Genomic DNA, 20,960 nt, shown 5'->3' with positions numbered 1-20,960 from the left:
CACCGTGGGCCCTAGCACCATCCAGCAATGCCTGGAGTGAAGCCTCATCAAATTTTGGAGCATCGACAATGACCAAACCCTGCGGATTCCAAGCTATTTGACCAGCATCCTGACAACTGCAAGTAATCCTAAGCCCTCAATGTGAAAGCCCCATTCGCGAAATGACACACACCACAACTGCAGCAGTTGCCATCAGAATTTTTATGCAAAACAAACAACTGATGGCATTTTTACAAAATACACATTTCACCCAAGTGGCTACCCTTGTGACTATTTGTGCTTTATTTTCCTCTTACACGTGCTCCTACGTAGTGGTTCCCCTGTGGCTTCAGCAGATGTGGAGGCCCCTTGCTCACTTTCCTGCTGCTCCTGTCTCGACACCTTTGGCGGGCGTCCTCTGGGGTGGTGAGCCTGTGAGGGCTCGTCAGCAGTCTGCTGCTCCTGCGGCTGTGCAGGAGTTGAGACGTCTATCTCAGTTGGGTGTGGACTCCGGCGGGGCTCTGACCGAGGGCTCTGCAGTGGCATGGAAGCGTGAGCGCTTGGAGAGGAGCCCCCACTTCCTTGAGGTCTGCCACCAACCTCCCTCTCATGGGTCAGGTCCCCCTCAGTGCCTGCAAGTGGCTTGAGAGCACCTTGCTGCACATCAGGGGGGCCATGGGGACCCGTATCTGCAATGGCAGTCCTACTCAGAAGGACTTCCATGACGGTCTGGTTTCTCTGTTCAATAGATGCCCATCGCTCCTCAAGAGATGTCATTCTATTCTGAACACTCACCATGTTTTCCATACCCTGGCGACTAACCTCCTCCATGGCCGTAGCCCTCCTCTCCTCTACCGTAGCCCCCCTCTCCTCTACTGTAGCCCTCCTCTCCTATATGGTAACGAGCCTTACCACGGAGGCAGCAATCATTTCCACGTAGGTAGCCATCCTTTCCGTGTTGATGCGTTCATGCGCCACTGACTCCACAAAGGCTCTGCTCATGTTTGCTATGGACTCCTCCATTCGCTCCACACTCACAGCGACCCTGGAGACAAAACCTGCCAGAGACTCCTGCATCTGTGCATGGAGTTCCATCACCTCTGATCTTACGGATGGACCCAGAGGCAGAGGGTCGACATGCAGCTGTGCCGAGCTGGCAGAGTCCTGTGCCCTCCGACTAGGACTCTCCACTGCTGTCCCCGTCTCCACAATCTGCTGATGCTCACTTGTCAGCTGTGATACACCAGGTGACAACTCTACTCTATGTCCCGAAGGTCCCACCGAGGTGTGAGTGTCTGCGCTGGTGCTGGGTGAGATTATTTCTGCTGACGCTGTGCCCTCAGAAGTTGCAGATTCCTCTGAGGAGTCTGGCATCTCAGGCTCTTCCTCCTGCACAGTGGGGACGGGGGCTCTCGATGGTCCTGTGGGGGAGTCAAGGAAAAAGTTAGAGATGTGATGCCAAGGTTACATGCACATTGCATTTTGCAGATGATCATAAGTCCATATGATGTAGCTTCAGAATCATTATCAGCGACTCATGCAATGCCAATGAGAGAGATGGAAAACTATTCTGTCACCAGCTTGCGGGGATGCATCTGTCTGTCCTTCCCCAACTTCCGCATCTCTGTCAGCCCCAACAATCTCCAGGACGGCTTCCTCCCAGGGGGTGAGCTGGGCTAATGAGGGTGGCCCTCCTCCTGTCCTGGCTCGCTCTCTCCTGTTTTGAGCTCTCTTTTCCTGCAATGAGGGAGACAAGTGGAGGTTGAGTAAGAATGAAGGAGTGAGTGCAGCGATTGCATAGCATAGATGCTTAGGAGACAAAGATGGAGTGAGGTTGGAAGACTAAGGGCCCTGCCTGTGTGTTGTCAGTTGTGTTCAAAGCATCAGAGTGAGAGGGAGTTTGAGGGCTGCATGGTCGAATAGTTAGGTGAATGTGAGCATAGAGAGAGAGGGAATGGCTAAGGGTGCATGGATGTGAGTGTCAAGTGGGATGTGGAGGAAGAGATTGCTAAAGCTGAGTGCTGGTGAGGAAAGGCAATGGGGATCAGATTGAGGGTGATGGAAACTTCATACTTACTTTTCCAGTGCGATGAAGGTCATGAAATCTCTTCCTGCACTGCATCCAGGTGCGCCGTGTGAGCCCCAAGGAGTTGACTTCACCAGCCACCTGTAGCCACACAGCCTTGGTCTGACTGGGATGCCTCTTTCTCCCTGAAGAAGGGAACAGGACCTCCCTGTGGGCCCTAGCACCATCCAGCAATGCCTGGAGTGAAGCCTCATCAAATTTTGGGGCAGCTCTTGCCCTCCCGCTGGCCATTGCTCCCTCAGGCTCCCGTGCCATCTTAATGGTAATGTTTGGAAGCCTGCAGAAGATGCAAGGCTTGCTGTGGACCTTAAAAGCAGCAGCAATGATGACGTCATATTCTGTGACTTTCTGACTGGAAATACTCAATTGCCAAGGGTTGCCACACGTTGGAAATCAATTGGCCAATTGAGTTAAAATTGCATCAACCTCACAGACCCATTTAGATTCGTGTGGGTAACACTAAATTCGGGGAAGCTGACAATTCCCCGCACCTGAGTTAAAATTGACCCCATACTGTCAAGTTTCACCACTTCACCACACAGTGGGTGTCCCATAGTAGGCACAGCTACCTGGCAATGCCAGGAGAGATACGTCTAATGATGCTGAGGAATAGCAGGGATGCATTGACATAGCTGTCCCACCTCCATCAGAAAAACATCCACACAACATCCAAATGGTATTGCTAGTGACCAAAGTCAGCAATGTTTATGCGTCGGCCTCTTTCCTTCGTCTCCTTCTTCTTAGGCAGTCCCTTGGAACCGAGGATGATTTGCTTCCACATTAAAAATGAGTTTGCAGGTGACTGATGAGTCCAATGCGGGACCTACTGTCTCTGTCACAGGTGGGGCAGACGGTGGTTGAAGGGGCGGGTGGGTGGGGTGCTTGGGTTGATGTACGCTCCTTCCGCTGTTTGTGTTTGGCTTCCGCTTGCTTCCGGCGAAGAGACTCGAAGTGTTCGGCGCTTTCCCGGATGCTTCTCCTCCACTTTGTGGGGTCTTGGGCCAGGGATTCCCAGGTGTCGGTGGGGATGTTACACTTTTTCAAGGAGGCTTTGAGGGTGTCCTTGAAGCATTTCCTCTGCCCACCCTCAGGTTCATTTGCAGTGCCGGAGCTCCGAGCAGAGCGCTTGTTTTGGGAGTCTCGTATTGGGCATGCGGACAATGTGACCTGTCCATCGGAGCTGATCGAGCGTGGTCAAAGCTTCGATGCTGGGGATGTTGGCCTGAGCAAGAACACTGACGTTGGTGCGCCTATTCTACCAATGGATTTGCAGGATCTTGCAGAGGCAGCGTTGGTGGTACCTCTCCAGTGCTTTGAGGTGCCTGCTGTACATGGTCCATGTCTCTGAGGCATACAGCAGGGCGGGTATCACTGCTGCTCTGTAGAGCATGAGCTTAGTGCCGGGTTTGAGGTCCTGGTCTTCAAACACTCTCGTCCTCAGGCGACCAAAGGCTGCACTGGCACACTGAAGGCAGTGATGGACTTCGTCGTCGACGCCTGCCCTTGTTGATAGTAGGCTCCCGAGGTATGGAAAGTGGTCCACGTTGTCCAAGGCCTTTCCAGGCTGGCATTGAGCACATCTGTAGTTTCACTCAATATGCTGCCCATAGATGTATCAAGGAAGTCACAGATGCATTATTCACCAGGGTCGTATTTATCATTTTTGCCACTGAGCAACATTAGCAATGTGAAAGCAACTCCATTTTATGGAACTGCTGGCATTCTCAGAGATCACTCATGTTGCCATCCGGGCCCCTGTGCACCACGCTCTGCCCAAGGCATTTTTTTTTCTCATGGTGGAGTGGATTCCCCTCCGCAATATCGTGTTGGATCGAAGAGGAATTTTGGACAAGATTGGAAGGCAAAGCATTTCTGCTGAAGCTGCATTCTCCCCCCTCACTCTGCCAGGATCACCGCCAACTGTGCCTTCCCTGCCTGCCACATGTAAATGCCTGGTTTGGGGGTGGTGTGGGGGGATGTAGGGAGGCGGCTTGCAGACCAATTTCCCTCCCATTCCCACTTTTTACCACCACTCCCCTGGGACCACCTAGTGAAAAGTGGCAGAAGGCCCAGGGTAGGGACAATAAAGACCTGAGCTGTTTAAAGAGAGGTCTCCTCTCCCTCCAACTTAGCCCCCCAATAAAGACCTGAGCTGTTTAAAGAGAGGGCTCCTCTCCCTCCAACTTAGCCCTCCAGCACTTACCTTTGTCGGCCTTGGTCTCTGTTGAAGACCTGCTGCAGCACTGCTGGGATTTGCTCCCTCACGGCGACCGGCTCCCTCTTGGCAGCGACAATCATGCCGATCACCTGCCCTGCTTGGGAAATGGATTCCAGTGGTCTTGGGGTGGAGAGCAAAAGATCAGTTATATAGTTTCTGCTAGCGGCAAACCACGGGTAACCATGCCTAAAACACCTTGCCCTACACTTTAAATACCATCTAGAAACATAGAAACATAGAGATAGGAACAGGAGTAGGCCATTCGGCCCTTCGAGCCTGCTCCGCCATTCAATGAGATCATGGCTGATCTTCGTCTGAGATCATAGCTGATCTTACCAGTTCAGTACCCCGTCCCCGCCTTTTCTCCGTAACCCTTAATCCCCTTAGCCTTCAGAAATATATCCAATTCTCTCTTGAAAATATTTATTGAATTAGCCTTCACAGCCCTCTGTGGCAGGGAATTCCACAGGCTCACCACTCTTTGAGTGAAGAAATTCTTCCTCATCTCTGTTTTAAATGATTTGCCCGCTATTTTTAGACTGTGGCCCCTGGTTCTGTGCTCCCCTGCCATTGGAAACATTCTCTCTGAATTCAGCCTGTCCAGGCCTGCCATAATTTTATATGTTTCGATGAGATCCCCTCTCAATCTTCTAAACTCCAGTGAGTACAAGCCCAAACTATTCAATCTCTCCTCGTAGGTCATTCCCGCCATTCCAGGTATCAGCCTGGTGAATCGCCGCTGCACTCTTTCCATGGCAAGAACATCCTTCCGCAGATGGGGCGACCAAAACTGTACACAATACTCCAGATGCGGTCTCACCAGCACCTTGTACAGCTGTAGTAAGGTATCCCTATTCCTATACTCGAACCCCCTTGATATGAAGGCCAACATACCATTTGCCTTCTTAATCGCCTGTTGCACCTGCATGCTCTCCTTCAGTGACTGGTGCACAAGAACACCCAGGTCCCTCTGCACTTCCCCATCTCCCAATCTATTGCCATTTAGATAATAATCCACCCTCCTGTTTTTACCCCCAAAGTGGATAACCTCGCATTTATCCACATTATAGTGCATCTGCCACGTATCCGCCCATTCCCCCAACCTGTCCAAATCGCACTGTAGCCTCCTGACATCCTCATCAGAGCCCACCCCTCCTCCTAGTTTAGTGTCGTCAGCGAATTTGGAAATATTGCATCCAATTCCCTGATCCAGATCATTTATATATATTGTGAACAGCTGGGGTCCCAGGACAGATCCTTGCGGCACCCCGCTGGTCACTGCCTGCCACTCCGAAAACGAGCCGTTTATTCCAACTCTCTGTTTTCTATCCGCCAGCCAGTTCTCTATCCACGTTAATACTTTGCCCCCAATCCCATGAGCCTTAATTTTGCATGATAATCTTTTGTGTGGAACCTTATCGAAGGCTTTCTGGAAGTCAAGGTACACCACATCCACTGGCTCTCCCCCATCTATTTTACCAGTTACTTCCTCAAAAAATTCCAGCAGATTAGTCAAACACGATTTACCCTTTGTAAATCCATGTTGACTCTGTCCGATCCTTTCCCCATTTGTCAAGTGCTCCGCTATTTTATCCTTAATAATGGACTCTAGCATTTTGCCCACAACCGATGTAAGGCTTACTGGTCTATAATTCCCTGCTTTCTCTCTACCCCCCTTTTTAAATATTGGGGTAACATTAGCTACCCTCCAATCCACGGGTACTGTTCCCGAGTCAATGGAGTTCCGGAAGATGATCCTTAGAGCATCTGCTATCTCCAGGGCCACCTCCTTAAGTACCCTAGGATGTAGTTTATCAGGCCCCGGGGATTTGTCGGCCTTCAGTCCCCTCAACTTACCCAACACCATATCCCTAGAGATACTAATTTCTGTCAGCTCCTCCCTCTCATTAGTCCCTATGTTTGTCGATATTCCTGGGAGGTTATTTGTGTCCTCCTTTGTGAATACAGAACCAAAGTATGAGTTTAATTGGTCTGCCATTTCCTTATTCTCCATTATATATTCTCCCGAATCGGACTGCAAGGGACCGACTTGGGATTTTACCAGTCTTTTCCTCCTGATATACCGATAAAAGCTTTTGCAGTCTGTCTTTATGTTTGCTGCAAGTTTACTTTCGTATTCTATTTTCCCCTTCCTGATTAATCCCTTTGTCCTCTTTTGCTGTATCCTGTACTGCCCCCAATCTTCCGGTCTGGTGCTTTTTTTTGCCAGTTGATATGCCCTTTTTTTTGATTTTATGCTGTCCCTAATTTCCCTCGTTATCCACAGTTGAGTCACCTTTTTAGGTTTATTTTTATGCCAAACCGGTATAAACATGTTCTGGAATTCTTCCATTCTATCTTTGAATGCTTGCCATTGTCTATCCACTGTCAATCCCCCCAGAAACACCACCCAATCAATCTTACCCAATTCCCGTCTCATACCCTCGTAATTCCCTTTATTTAAGTTCTGGACCTTAGTCTCTGATTCAATTTCCTCACTCTCCATCTCGACTGAGAGCTCGATCATATTATGATCGCTCTGACCCAAGGGGCCTCGTACAAGAAGATTGCTGATAAGTCCCTTCTCATTGCACAATACCCAGTCTAAAATGGCCTGATCTCGAGTCGGCTCCTCGACATATTGGTCCAGATAACCGTCCTGAAAACATTCCAGGAATTCCTCCTCCTCAGAATTTTTACTAATCTATTGCCTCTTTATGCTGGGCTTCTTTTATAACATAGCCAATGACATACTCAGCACAATGTTCAAGTCGAGTTCAGAGCATTTACTTCCTCTGTTATGCTCTTATGAATGTTAGCAGCTTGGGTTGGTTCAGTGCTGCCTCTTGGTGCTTGCGTTTTATCTCAGATGTAGTGATAGCACGGATATGTGGTCGGAAGCTCATTTCAGGGTCAAATATGACACCAAGGTTGCGAATGGTCTGGCTCGGCCTCAAACAGCTGTCAGGGAGAGGGATGGAGTCATTGGCTAAGGAACGGAGTTTGTGGCAGGGACCAAAGACAATGGCTTTGGTCTTCCCAATATTTAGTTGGAGGAAATTTCTGCTCGTTCAGTACTGGATGTCGGGCAAGCAGTCTGACAATTTAGAGACAGTGGAGCAGTCGAGAGAGGTGGTGGTGAGGTAGAGCTGGGTGTGGTTAGTGTACACGTGGAAACTGACGCTGTGTCGCCAAGGGGCAGCATGCAGATGAGAAATAGGATGGGGCCAAGAATAGATCCTTGGGGGACACCAGATGTAACCGTGCAGGAGCAGGAAGAGAAGACATTGCAGGTGATTCTCTGGCTACGATTAGATAGGTAAGAATGGAACCAGGTGAGTGCAGTCCCACCCAGCTGGACACCCAGCGTTGAAGGAGGGTGGAATGGTCAACCGCGTCAAAGGCTGCAGACAGGTCGAGAAGGACGAGGAGGGATAGTTTACCTTTGTCACAGTCACAAAGGATGTCATTTGTGACTTTGATAAGAGCCGTTTTGGTACTGTGGCAGGGGCAGAAACCTGATTCGAGGGATTCAAACATGGAGTTCTGAGAAAGATGGGCATGGATTTGGGAGGCGACAACACATTGAAGGACTTTGGAGAGGAAAGGGAGGTTGGAGATGGGGTGGTAGTTTGATGGCAGATTTGAAGGAGAGGGGGACAGTACCTGAGGAGAGAGAACCGTTACCAATATCAGCTAACATGAGAGCCAGGAAAGGAAGTTGGGTGGTCAGCTGTTTAGTGGGGAAAAGGTCGAAGGAGCAGGAAGTGGGTTTCATGGAAAAGATGTAACCAAGCACTTCTGGAGCCATAAATTGTGTTTCTCCTCTCTCTGATTCCTTGCTGCTTCTGTCTCATTGGCTGGGAGAGAAAGCTCCCACTTTAGCTCACACACTGCAAACTGAAAAACCATGTGTAAGCAAGCAGAAAATTCTCCCAGAAACTTTTAGTAATCCATAGTTAATCCTCCAATACCAACAATAGTTTCCAGGCTAAAATGTTTAAAAAAAGGTGGATAGCATTTCCAAAAATGGCCATTGAGGCCCTTTCTATGGGAAGAAATTACAGTGGGAGATCAGGACAGCCCTTGCGGGAATTCAAGGTCAAGCTGTGTAACAGTGGGTTGGAGGATGTGGCACTGCTTAGCAGGAATATTACAGTAGTTGAAGGGTGCAACAGTGGCAAGCATGCGTGTAATAGTAGTTAACATTAGCTGCAACAGTGGGTAACAGAGGTGTAACAGTGGGTAACAGAGGTGTAGCGGTGGGTAACAGAGGTGTAGCAGTGGGTAACAGAGGTGTACCAGTGGGTAACAGAGGTGTAGCAGTGGGTAACAGAGGTGTAGCAGTGGGTAACAGGTGTAACAGTGGGTAACAGAGGTGTAGCAGTGGGTAACAGAGGTGTAACAGTGGGTAACAGAGGTGTAGCAGTGGGTAACAGAGGTGTAACAGTGGGTAACAGAGGTGTAACAGTGGGTAACAGAGGTGTAACAGTGGGTAACAGAGGTGTAACAGTGGGTAACAGAGGTGTAGCAGTGGGTAACAGAGGTGTAACAGTGGGTAACAGAGGTGTAACAGTGGGTAACAGAGGTGTAGCAGTGGGTAACAGAGGTGTAACAGTGGGTAACAGAGGTGTAACAGTGGGTAACAGAGGTGTAACAGTGGGTAACAGAGGTGCAACAGTGGGTAACAGAGGTGTAGCAGTGGGTAACAGAGGTGTAACAGTGGGTAACAGAGGTGTAGCAGTGGGTAACAGAGGTGTAGCAGTGGGTAAGAGGTGTAGCAGTAACAGAGGTGTAACAGTGGGTAACAGGTGTAACAGTGGGTAACAGAGGTGTAGCAGTGGGTAACAGAGGTGTAACAGTGGGTAACAGAGGTGTAACAGTGGCTAACAGAGGTGTAACAGTGGGTAACAGAGGTGTAGCAGTGGGTAACAGAGGTGTAACAGTGGTTCGGAGAGGTGTAAGATTGTATAACTTTTTTTGTCCTCCCTGTGATTTTCTTTTACTTTGGAAAAATGCCCATTTCCTAAGTGCGGTACTTGTTCTAAGCATGGCTGAGATCAGGAACTCACGTGCTGGGTACCTGTGTGGTACCGTTTGTACAATCCCACTTATTGGTATCATCTGACAATCACAACTTTTTTTGCATTTTATATTTTTCCTCCAATGCTGTTTACTGCCACCAGTGGTGGCCACAGGATGGCCTTCTGTTTTCTTTGCCATAGCTACCACTAATGTTTCTCTGTGATTGGCTGACCAAATGTACTTCTGCAGTGCAGAACTAAACCTACTAAGTTCTACCATCAGCCCGAGACGAACTGTTGGCTACTTTAAAGTGTTGCATCCAATGATCCAGGGCTAAATTGATGCAAGTTAAAATATTAGTCAAGACTGGGATTTTAGCTCAAAGCTTCTAGTTGAGAGTCAACTATTCCATCACTGCAGCTTGGCCTGCTTAACAAAATTGTCCATGTTTACTTGTTAATCGTAAATACCACATCACACTAACAGTTCCCTGTTCTAATTCTGGAATCTGTGTTATTATGCCTAGTATTTAATTGCCCTTAAAAATATTCCACCATCTTCTAGACCAAGGGCTGATTGTTTCTTGCACCTGCATGAAACGCATGTGAACAATCAGTCAACACACTGACGCAGTCACAATTCTGCTCTGCAAAACAGGCGCTCTCCTGAAAAAAAAACATTTTGCAAGTGAAAGAAATGCTCATAGATTCAAAAATAGTAAAATGTCAATGTGGTGAGTGAGTATTAATGTGTTGGCAATATTGCTGAAGCTCCATAAAGTATTTCATATATATATGTATCTTAAAAACCTAATTTATTAAAATAACGTGTGAACGCTTTGGAGTTCAATCAAGTCATCCTGCAAAATTGTACAACACTTTGAACATTGTGCAATAAGGGTGTTAATAGCATAATTGAAAAAGGGCAACAAAGATAGCAAGATAGCAAGCACAATTCACAATTCATACAGCATGGCTAGAATAAAATGTGAAAACATTTGGCAATACTCTAAACCCTTAAATGTTAGCCTTGATAGCAATCAAATAACATACAGAGAATCTACAAAGCACATTCAGTAAGGGGCTTAATACAAGGTACACAGCTACTGGTTACAAATAATTATCTTATCCTAAATGTGTTTTATTTGTACATATTCTTATATATGCATTCAGAACACACACAACACAAGTGAATACTAAAGACATTTAGCTTGAAATGCATATAAAAAATTAACACTAAAAACCACAGTTTCTTGTTTTGTGAAATGTAAGTGAGAAGTATAATTTAGTTGGAACACAGGAGTATCATTAGCTACCTAGAGGTCATTAGGAGAGCTCGTATGCACAAAGCGCACACTTAGCCGCTGCCATTTTGGAAATTGTTCCTCCCACTACAGATTCTTTTTATTTTTGTCAGTGTAATCCTGGGTATTTCAGATATTTATTATGTAGATTAATCAAATATTTAATTGTAACTGTTTAAAATACAATTATGGTCTGTTCAGGAACATTAGATGTAAATATTTTCATTCACGGGACATTCATTAGAACCGAGCTAAAAACATGGCTTGGAAAAAAGAAAATTTCTTCCACAGTTCAAGCAACGTGATTTATGCCTTGCGGTCTCCGTAAGAATATTAATTCTGTTTCACTCAGAGCTTGGCTCCGTGTCCACATTCAAAAGAATGGCAACAATGCTTTCATAAGAATGTTTCATTGGTAGAGTAGGTCAGTGTTATGTGTAGAACGACAATTATGACTAACATGACCCTACTCAAGTACGTATGGATAACGGACTTTTTCTGAATACTCAGGGCCCTTATTCTCATGTTCCACTTGTTGGGAAACACAGGACTATGTTATTGCATGTCACATTAAACAGTGGTGAATATCCTTAAGTTTCAGATGGCAGGGGTTGATTATTGGACCTCAGTGATGTGTGCATTATCTGAGAAAATGTACTGAATGAGATTGGGGTTAATTTTCCACTGCCTTCACCTGGCATTAACCTCAAAATGGGGTCGGTAGCCTTACCATCCTGTCAATACCAGCAATGCAACCAGCTCTTGGGTTTTGGGACATTTTATTACAGTAAAGACGCTATATAAATGCAAGTTATTGTTATTGGCTCCATTTTAAAAGAGGCTGCTGGGTGTCCAATGTGCCTGCCTGTTCCAGGTGATATGGAAATCGGAGTCCTATGACGTAAGTAGGACCCCCAATTGCCATTTTTGGATGGAACTGGTTAGAGCCTGCTGCATGTAAGCTCCAACCAGTTCCATGGACATTGGAACCGAAGAGGCCCGGCAAAGGCAAGAGTCAAAGTATTTTTGTGGGCCCCAGAGGAGCAGGGCCGCTGCTGCCCCGGGACCCCCACCCTCCACAGTTGTAACCCCTCACAACATAGCATGCTGGGGGCCGCCCTGGCCTAACCTTCAGGCCTCAATTGAGGTGAGCTGAGTTAGGATGCCTGTTTGGCGCCCCGCAGCTCGTCTGCCAAATTGAAATAAAGGGACTCAAAATCACGAGGGCTTCCGCTGATCGGTCCGCAAAAGGCAAAATTGACCCCATTATAGCTACATAGTAGGCCTATGGCTTCTCCTCATTGTCTTTCTAGAACCACATACAGTTTATCCTTGTGTGCAATATTCACAACTAGCAGAACAGATAGCCTTCGTCACTGTTTATTATATCACAATGTGTACACCAGGCCATCAATCACAAATATAAAGTTTAACTGCAAGATACAGTGAGTAGTCAAACTCATTGTACGACGCCTAGCTGATCTTCTTTCTTACTTATAATTAGATTATATACACTTCTTAAAATATTTTAAAACATAACTTCTTCAAAGAGCTTAGTGTATTTTTGTGGTTATTTTAAGATCACATGTTAGATACACCCATCAATTTGCACAAATAACTGCTTACACTGTAAGTCAAATGGAGAGGGTACTTCTGAGAATGTTCACTGCAGGCTACACTTCAATAAAACTTTCAAATCAAGTTTTATTTAGTGTGTATTTTTGTGTTCTGTAATGAAATCCAAGATAATTTGCCTGAGTTCAAATATACAACCTAACAAAACCTTCTTTAACAAACACCTAGTCTGAGATAGATTGAAAATTCAGGTGCATTGTGTCTGCTGCAGTTACTAGAGTCTGAAGTATAAATCCACACCAGTAACAGATGACAATGGCCTGATCCCAGAAACTGGACATAAATTGTTGCAAGAGCATTAAAAACTGTAATTAGTTTTGTTGCAATTTTAACCCCTACATCAGTCTTCCTGCCTCCACACTGTTCTCCTACCACCAGGAGGGTGGGGTGGCTTTCATCCTATAGTTCTCCACGGTTACCATCAATGTGACTCCACGTTAAAGCAACAAAAGGAATGATTATCTGGGCAGGTTACACCTTCTTGGTTTTAAGGTGCTTCCTCCAGTAAGCTGTCCAAAATCCAGCTAATTGGACTGAGATAAGGAGGAATTTCTTCACCCAGAGAGTGGTGAACTTGTGGAATTCTCTACCACAGAAGGCAGTTGAGGCCAATTCATTAAATATATTCAAGAAGGAGTTCGATATATTTCTTAAGGCTAAAGGGATCAAGGGATATGGGGAGAAAGCAGGGATAGGGTACTGAATTTGGATGGTCAGCCATGATCTCATTAAATGGCGGAGCAGGCCGAATGGCCTACTCCTGCTCCTATCTTCTATGTTTCTAACTGGCACTCTAAGGATCATTGACTTTGAATGCCAGTTAGGACTGGGATAGTGGCTCTAATTGAGCATGCAAAGCTCCACCATGCCATCTGAACTGTAAAATGAAATAAATTATAGAAATTGCCTTGTTGTTTATCCAAAGTTTGAGAAACCAAGTGTCCTATCTTCATTGTGTGTTTTCCCGATGAAAGTTGATTTGATTTTGTTAACAGTTCAAATGCTTGTACATTTTTTCCTTTCTGAAGCTCTATCACTTTTACTACCTTCAATCTCCAGCCATGAAAATGAACCAAGCAGAGCCATGAGCAACTATTCTAACTTTCAACAGTATGACTGATTTACTCCTTAGTCAATATGTGATTTAGTTGACCTGTTTTTTTATGGAGCAGAGTCTTGCACATGCAGACACATGGGTTAAATCTATACCTGTACAGAGAAGCAGAACATTAAACACTGGATGCCCAGTTCACTAAGCTCGAACAAACTATGTCCATAAGGATACTTTTGATTCTAAATGTTGATGAGCTAAATAAAAGCTACCGAGGAAGAAAGAGAAACTGGGTGGGTTGTGTTGAAGAACCTAATTCAGAAGCCAGAGTCAGGCCTTTCACATGGCAAGATTCCCAAAGCAGTAGGACTGTGATGAATGTGATTCCCCTCCCCCAATTGGAAATCACAGATTTACATTGGACACCAGTTCTGTTAGGATCTTCAAGTCAGCATTACTGCTTTTCACCAATCCCATCAAAGCCACTTCAGTGAGGATTTGCCCTCTCAGGTGACCTGGTAGCATATAATAGGATAGCATTTGAAATTAAAATAAAACGCAAATGGCAGTTGTAACTACTTCTAAAACTGACTTTCCAAATGTGGTCTGACCAGCAAGGTTATTTTTGTGTTTGGAGAGTATATGCATGGAAGTACAACTAAATTCTCATATATTTATATTCTAATAAAACTACAGCTGCCACTGGAAATGAAGAAACTGTCCCTCTGGCAGAGTGAGTTTTATCTACCAACTGATGTTGGTAGATAAAACTTAGCAATCAGGAATTATGCTAAGGAGATCCTGAGAGCCATTGCTTAGTGATGGCACAGTCCACTTTGTTTTCTTTATGGATTTTTTAAAACTTTCTTTGACTCTCAGATGTGAATGGATCAGGAAGGAAATTCTGTAGAATTGTAAAATAACTGATCACAGTGGAGTGAAGTTTATAGATAAGATAAAGGACAATCTGACCTTTAAGAATTTGTGTAAATTTGAAATAAATAGATAGAATTCGTAGTTATTAAAACATTTAGCTGATGTGATGGCTAGAAGCAATGCTCCTTTCCATAAAATTCACTTAGTATCAAATTTCATCACTGATCTGGTGTTGAACAATATAGAGTTTAGATTTCATGCTGGTTGGACAGGTTTGACTGGCACACTTAATAGGTGGGTGTTTTTTATAAAATGTTGAGTAGGAGGGTGAGTTCTCCTTAAGTGCCAAATGTTTTGGTGAAAAGCAGACAGAACCTGACAGAACTGATCTTCAGTGTAGATTCACAAAGTCCCTGAAGGCACAAAAGAGAAGGTAGTGAGTAGATTGTCAAATCAACAGATGATTCAGAGCACCAAATACTGAATCTTTTCTCCTTTGCATTGTCAAAAGAAAGCTTTAGTGTAATGGCATGAAGAAGACCTTATTGTGCTGATGACTGAGTCTGAGAGATCTAGGTTGCTGATCGACAGTCAAGATGTCAGGGATAGATAATTCAGGATCAGGTAGGGTTTCCATCCTTTGGAGAAAATTCTAACTCCAGTAGGCTTCCACAAACTGCTGATGGCTAGAATCTTGAGATTCAACAATAACACTGTCCTGGGCAATACTCACCTGAACATGATAAACCTCTTGTTACTTTTGTAGGTGTCAGTCTTGGCTGAGTGCCTCTGAGTCAGAAGATAATGTATTCAAGCCCCACTCCAGAGACTTGAGCACAAAATCTAGGCTAACATTTTAGCGCAATACTGAGGGAATGTTGCACTGTCGGAGGTGCTGCTTTTCAGATGAGATGCTAAACTGAGCGGGCTCGATGGGCCGAATGGCCTCCTTCCGTGCTGTAACCATTCTATGATTCTATGGTACTATTCGAAGAAGAGCAGGGGAGTGCTCCCGGTGATTTGGCCAACATTTATCCCTCAACCATCACTAAAAACAAATTATTTGGTCATTATCTCACTACTATTTGAGGGATCTTACTGTACACAAATTGGCTGCCGCATATCCTTACATTACAATATCGACTACACATCAAAAGTACTTCATTGGCTGTAAAATGCTTTGGCACATCCTGAGGGCATGAAAGGCACTATATAAATACAAGGTCTTTCTTTCTTGAGCAATCAAATGACTGGCTGCAATCATGGATGTCTTAATCTTGTGAAGGATCCAGAAAGGATTTGAAACTCTGTTCCTCTCTGCCAATTCAAGAATAACATGTTTATCCAGAAGAGAACACGTTTTTACTGAAGAATATGCAAGAATTCCATAAAGTTAATGTGAAGTTTGTTCTCCAGACATACTGGTGACCAAGATGCACTGCATATCCCCTCAAGAGAATTACTAATGTTAAGTTATTAATGGTGAAGAGAAATTCCTGCCAGACATAAATGGCAGAATTTATATACCACAGGTGGTACCAGAAAGTGTGATCCAGGAAGATTTTCTTATGAAGTAGATATCAATATTGGCACCAGGAACAGTTATTAAGGTCAGATGACCTTAGTGTCAGAAGGAAGGTCTATGGATAAGTCTGAAGTTTTCATAGGAGACGGTGGTAACATGCCATATAAGTCTGGCAACAGGGACTGCTAAACTGTAAGATGCTTCCTGAATACATTCATAATCAATGTAAGCCATATTTCCATCCCCATTCTTTTGGAGGATCACCAACATACTGCATATTTTTATGCAAAGTGCAGTTTAACAACAGCTTGACATAACATTGTCCGGAACTATCAAACAAGGAGGATGAGTTAGATTTGGTGAAGGAAGAGTTGACTTCTGAAGCCTGGTTCACCTGACACTGTAGGGTTCACATTAGGCCAGGTTGCCCTATTTCTTTTCTTTTTTGGCTAAATTGTTCTCTTGTCTCAGATTTGATTAGAAAGCAAAAACTCGTACTGAAACAATGCTGGGAGATTGGGGTTTTACATTGAAATTCCCAAGTGGGAATGCAGTAGAAGGTAGGCATAAGGACAAGTACTTGAGTGACAATTCAATTACAGCCTTGCTGTAAAAGCCAACACTAATGATGCATTTTCCTGCAATATTATTAATACATATTTTCCACATCACAAGGGTCTTGTCATGGTTGTAATGGCACCAGTGGTGTGAATGAAACTCCATCACCCCCCTCTGCTGAACTAGAGCAAGGAGGAACCTCTGAAGAAATAAGAAAAGCAAGGAAGAGAAAAAGATGAAAACTGATGGGAAAATGTTATCCTATCATATTTTGTCATTGAATTGTTTAAGAAAGTCAAGAAGCATCAAAGAATTTTCAGAAGAACATGTCCTGACTAGCTGTAGCCAAGCAGAAGAGTGCCCTCATGCTAGGGAGATAAGCTATCTTGTTAGTGTTGTATGTGATTTTAAAAGTTCAATTTTGGGGAGGCAGAGGTATGCCATTTCAAGGAATCTTTTTCCTCTGCTTTTTGTGCCCCTATGCTCTTTATAATTCCCTGTACAAAAGGGAGGGAAGGTGATCCACTCCGAGTTCTTTCACTACTGCTCTTGAGCAGGCAGCTGAGAGGTGTGTGGGAATGTCCTAGACATCTATACCTCCAGATTACCCCCGGGAAAGAATCTGGCATCCACTTAGAACCTTGCTGCTGGACCATTTTAGAGATTGGGACTCCATCAGAATTCATGAGACATAAGCACCCATCCTATCACTCCATGCCACAGTATATCAGTGCACCAATGTACCATGTCAATTGTGTACATATAAAGTTAATTCATGAGTCTGTATTTGCAAGATTAATTTGAATGAAAGTGTAGTGACATGAATCTGCAATCACAAAGATGGGAAGATATACTCTCAACAGTTTAAAAAAAAATCAAATGTCAGTTTAAAGGACTTTGGAAAAAATCTCACTCAACAGCTTTATGAAATTAGTTATTAGATATTAAAATGTAATCTTTATTTCAATTAAGTTTCTCTGTGTGGTGCTCTTTCAAGGTATAGGTATTCAATTCATGATAAAGGAAATATTGTAATTTTCACAGCTAACAAAACTTATCAAAGGCTTTTCTGTTTTGCTTTTCCTAAATAAAAAGGCACTGTAAAAGAAAGTAAAAGAGTTAAAAGAGGAGAGAAGCACAGGTGGCAGGGTTGACATGTCACTGCAAGATTATTATGTGTCACAAAAATCTGCAGTCCATCACAAACCACACGTTTCTGCTTCCAGTTACTTAAAGAACAGCTTTCAAGAATTTTCTATTGCACAACTATGTTTTCAAATGCTTTAAGAATTTTAATATGAGAAATGATTTATTCCACTGTGTACTCAGACATCTGTAAATAGCGTTTCATCATACAGTAACTTGTATTGAAATTTATGGTGGTGTTCTTGGTGCGACAATACGGTTCTTAAAAAAAGGTTTTAATTATAATTATGGCAGGCTTACCTAACACTTAACAGCTGAGAATAAAAAGGCAACAACGCAAGGCAGCTGAAAGAACAATGCGCATGCAACCTGTTTAAAGATGTTAAACAGAAATGTCTTGACAAATGTTTTTAACACTTGTCTTCTAAAATAATAATAAATGGTTTTTTTTTAAAAAAAAGCTTGTGGTTTCTAAAGTTTTCTAACACTTCTCTATGACATAAATCACTTGGCATTTTGATGGTTTTTGGCACACGACTACTGTTTGCAATCCTCAGGAGGTTTGCTGTAATGAACAAGGACACGTGAAGGGCTGCAGCTCATTTGACACATGGTCAAACATTTCTTTCTTAATCTTTGTTTTAGTTTTTAACTGACATTTCCAGAAGTTTTATCAATCTGCAGCTGCTGATATGCCACTGAGCAGATTCTTCTCTCTACATGGCAAGTGCATACTGTAGGTAAGAGTAATATACTGCAAATAATGGATCAGAATTTTAGCATCAAATAAAAATTCAATAAGCATGATTTCTAGGAGTTATAAATTAACAATTTGTAATTAGTGAAACATTTTATGTTGAACTATAATACAGTTTAGTTTAGGAGCTTCAAATATGATGTGCATACACTCTCATGGCAATAAAGTATGTGTTATGCTCTGTCTTGTTGTTATAATTTGTTCACTTAAAGTGGAGTGAAGAAAATTTATGTTCAGATGGATAGACAGAACAAGTTGCCTAAATCCACATGCACATGCCATGGGTTGTATGGGGACCCCTGGTGTTGCTTTTGAGGGAATGAAATAGTTGCATCTGCTGAACACAAGATTTTCAATTTTACGTAATACTGTTTAGCACTGACAACTGTGAATCATCCTATAGTTTGGGCTTTTTTTTTTGGTTAGGTTACAACCACCAGGTCTTATTAAGAAAAACAGATGAAGAAAGAATGAATAAAACATCGATTATTTACATCAGTTTCCCTTGGCAAGTACTTTGGTAGTGTAAATGTGTAATTTAAAAGGTGGGGGAAGGAAAACTACACTACTACACCATCACATAACTAATTGCTAATGACAATAAAGATGAACAATGTGACATTTAAAAATGCAATGGAAGCAGTCAATTGCTCCCCTTCATCTAATGTGTTATTGCCCAAACTGTATTATCATCTTTCAAATGTACACTCTTTACACATACACGTTTCATTTTTTTTAAAGAATTTTTAGGCAAAAATATTATTCTTGCCGAGTTAGTTTTTTTAAACCTAATATCTTAATATTACAATCAGAAAATCTATCATAAAAGTCCAAAATAGCAATCCTTTTTCATTGCTCTTCCCCATAACATCTTCTTTCCTTCACTTCCAGAAACATGCTTAGTTGACAAACAAACAGAATCCAACTTTTTTTCCTATTTTTTTAAACACATTTCCACAGCAGTCCTGCATTTCAGAAGCTGCATATGCTTCTCAAGGTCTGATTACCAATAGAAATTCTTGGCAGGTCCTCTGATGCTGTGGTCAGTTTGCGAAAGGATGGCTGACAGCAGCTATAGGATGGTGCAAGGTTTTTTATCCTTGAAGGGGTTTTCAGAGGCTGGCACTCCGACGAGCAATGGGTCATTCCGTGCATGCTGTTCACAGTAGTTCATCAAATCTACAGCTGCCTTTGATACCTGTCAAGGTTAAAGAGTCATCAATGACATTGACTACCCATGGCAATGATGTAAGAGAGCACAGAAAAACATGGACTGCTTGCAGTGTTTGCACATTCTGCAGCTTTAACCTTGGTGTTACAGCAGTGAAAGCATAAACAAGGCATGTTTTGAAACTACAAAATTAATACTTTCTTCAAAAAACATTTTCCCTTTCATTTATGTGTCTAGTTCACTCCCTCATAGTCCCCAAGATTGGAAAGTGAGATTAAAATCCTCCAACAAACTTGAATTATTGACGTAAATTAGTTGGTTATTTTTCTGAAAAGTGTTTATATTCCTTAAGCCGTAACAACAATAAAGATCTGATAAGTAAGGTGAGAAGTCCAGGACAGAGGAGGCCCAAGATTTTCTTGTTGGACAGCAGGAGCACTTCTGCTCTTCCTGGGCCACAAGGAACCTTTCAAAAATGTAAACCTTACCTGGATCTCTTACGGCCTGATGTTTGGGGGCTGTGCACGATTCCCACATCTCGGAGTTATAATTACACAGGGGTCTGAATGGTGTAATCAGATCCTGACATTTCAATATTGATGAGGCTCCTGCGTCCCTGCAATGGGCAGTCTCCATGCTCCCAAAAACCCAGGAGTTAAAATGGCTGGGGGGGGGGGGGGGGGCGGAGTAGGGAATGCAGTGGCTCCCACCCAGCCGCCAGTTAATTCCACCCGTTTGGCTGCCATTTAACCCCCTCACCCAGCCGCCATTTAACCCCCTCACCCAGCTGCCATTTAACCCCCTCACCCAGCCGCCATTTAACCCCCTCACCCAGCTGCCATTTAACCCCCTCACCCAGCTGCCATTTAACCCCCTCACCCAGCTGCCATTTAACTCTCCTGCCTGGCCACCATTTAACTCTCTGCCCCCCCGCCCCCCCACCGTTCCCACCAGGCGGGCTGAGATGAAATGGGGACTACTGTTTTTTCCCATACATATGCTGTGAAATAAATCAAATAAATCAGCGAACCACAGGCAACTGGCCATTGACTGAATCTTCCTCAGAATCTGAACAACTGAAACAATATTTTCATTCCAATGCAAAAATAAAAGTGAAGCTTTTTAGAAATATATATTGTTATTGATACAGCCCTAACATGAAACCACAGAAAGACAAAGGACGAAGGGGAAAACAATAGAAAGGTTCAAAAGCTCCTATTTGTTTTGCTAAATGTTTGTAAGATCATAGAATGATACAGCACAGAAGGAGGTCATTCGGCCCATCATGCCTGTGCTGGCTCTTTGAACGAGCTATCCAATTAGTCCCATTCCCCTGCTTTTTCCCCATAGCCCTGCACATTTTTTCCCTTCAAGTATTTATTCAATTCCCTTTTGAATGTTACTATTGAATCTGCCTCCACCACCCTTTCAGGCAGTGCATTCCAGATCACAACAACTCGCTGCGGAAAAAAAAATCCCCATGTCGCCTCTGTTTCTTCTGCCAATCACCTTAAATCGGTGTCCTCTGGCTACCAACCCTTCTGCCACTGGAAACAGTTTCTCCTTATTTACTCTATCAAAACTGTTCATGATTTTGAATACCTCTATCAAATCTACTCTTAACCTTCTC

At 43.7% G+C, this 20,960-nt stretch overlaps 1 protein-coding gene across 3 annotated transcripts in view; it reads right to left on the bottom strand.

Moving 5' to 3' along the window:
* Window positions 1–11,642: 11,642 nt before the first annotated feature.
* The window catches only part of LOC147124291 (guanine nucleotide-binding protein G(I)/G(S)/G(O) subunit gamma-7), a 526,081-nt gene continuing 516,763 nt past the window's right edge, over window positions 11,643–20,960 (bottom strand). For all 3 annotated transcript variants that reach the window (XM_085984657.1, XM_085984653.1, XM_085984648.1), the window contains one exon: window positions 11,643–19,357. In XM_085984657.1, coding sequence (XP_085840783.1) covers window positions 19,232–19,357 — 126 coding nt within the window. In that variant the 3' untranslated portion in view covers window positions 11,643–19,231. The remainder of the gene's footprint in view (window positions 19,358–20,960) is intronic.

Source organism: Somniosus microcephalus, chromosome 1 (assembly GCF_052327205.1).
Source record: "Somniosus microcephalus isolate GS21.2 chromosome 1, FLI_Smic_1.0, whole genome shotgun sequence".
Classification (NCBI taxonomy): Eukaryota; Metazoa; Chordata; class Chondrichthyes; order Squaliformes; family Somniosidae; genus Somniosus; species Somniosus microcephalus.
Note: the sequence above shows the minus strand (reverse complement) of the source record. Positions and strands in the feature narration are given on the sequence as shown.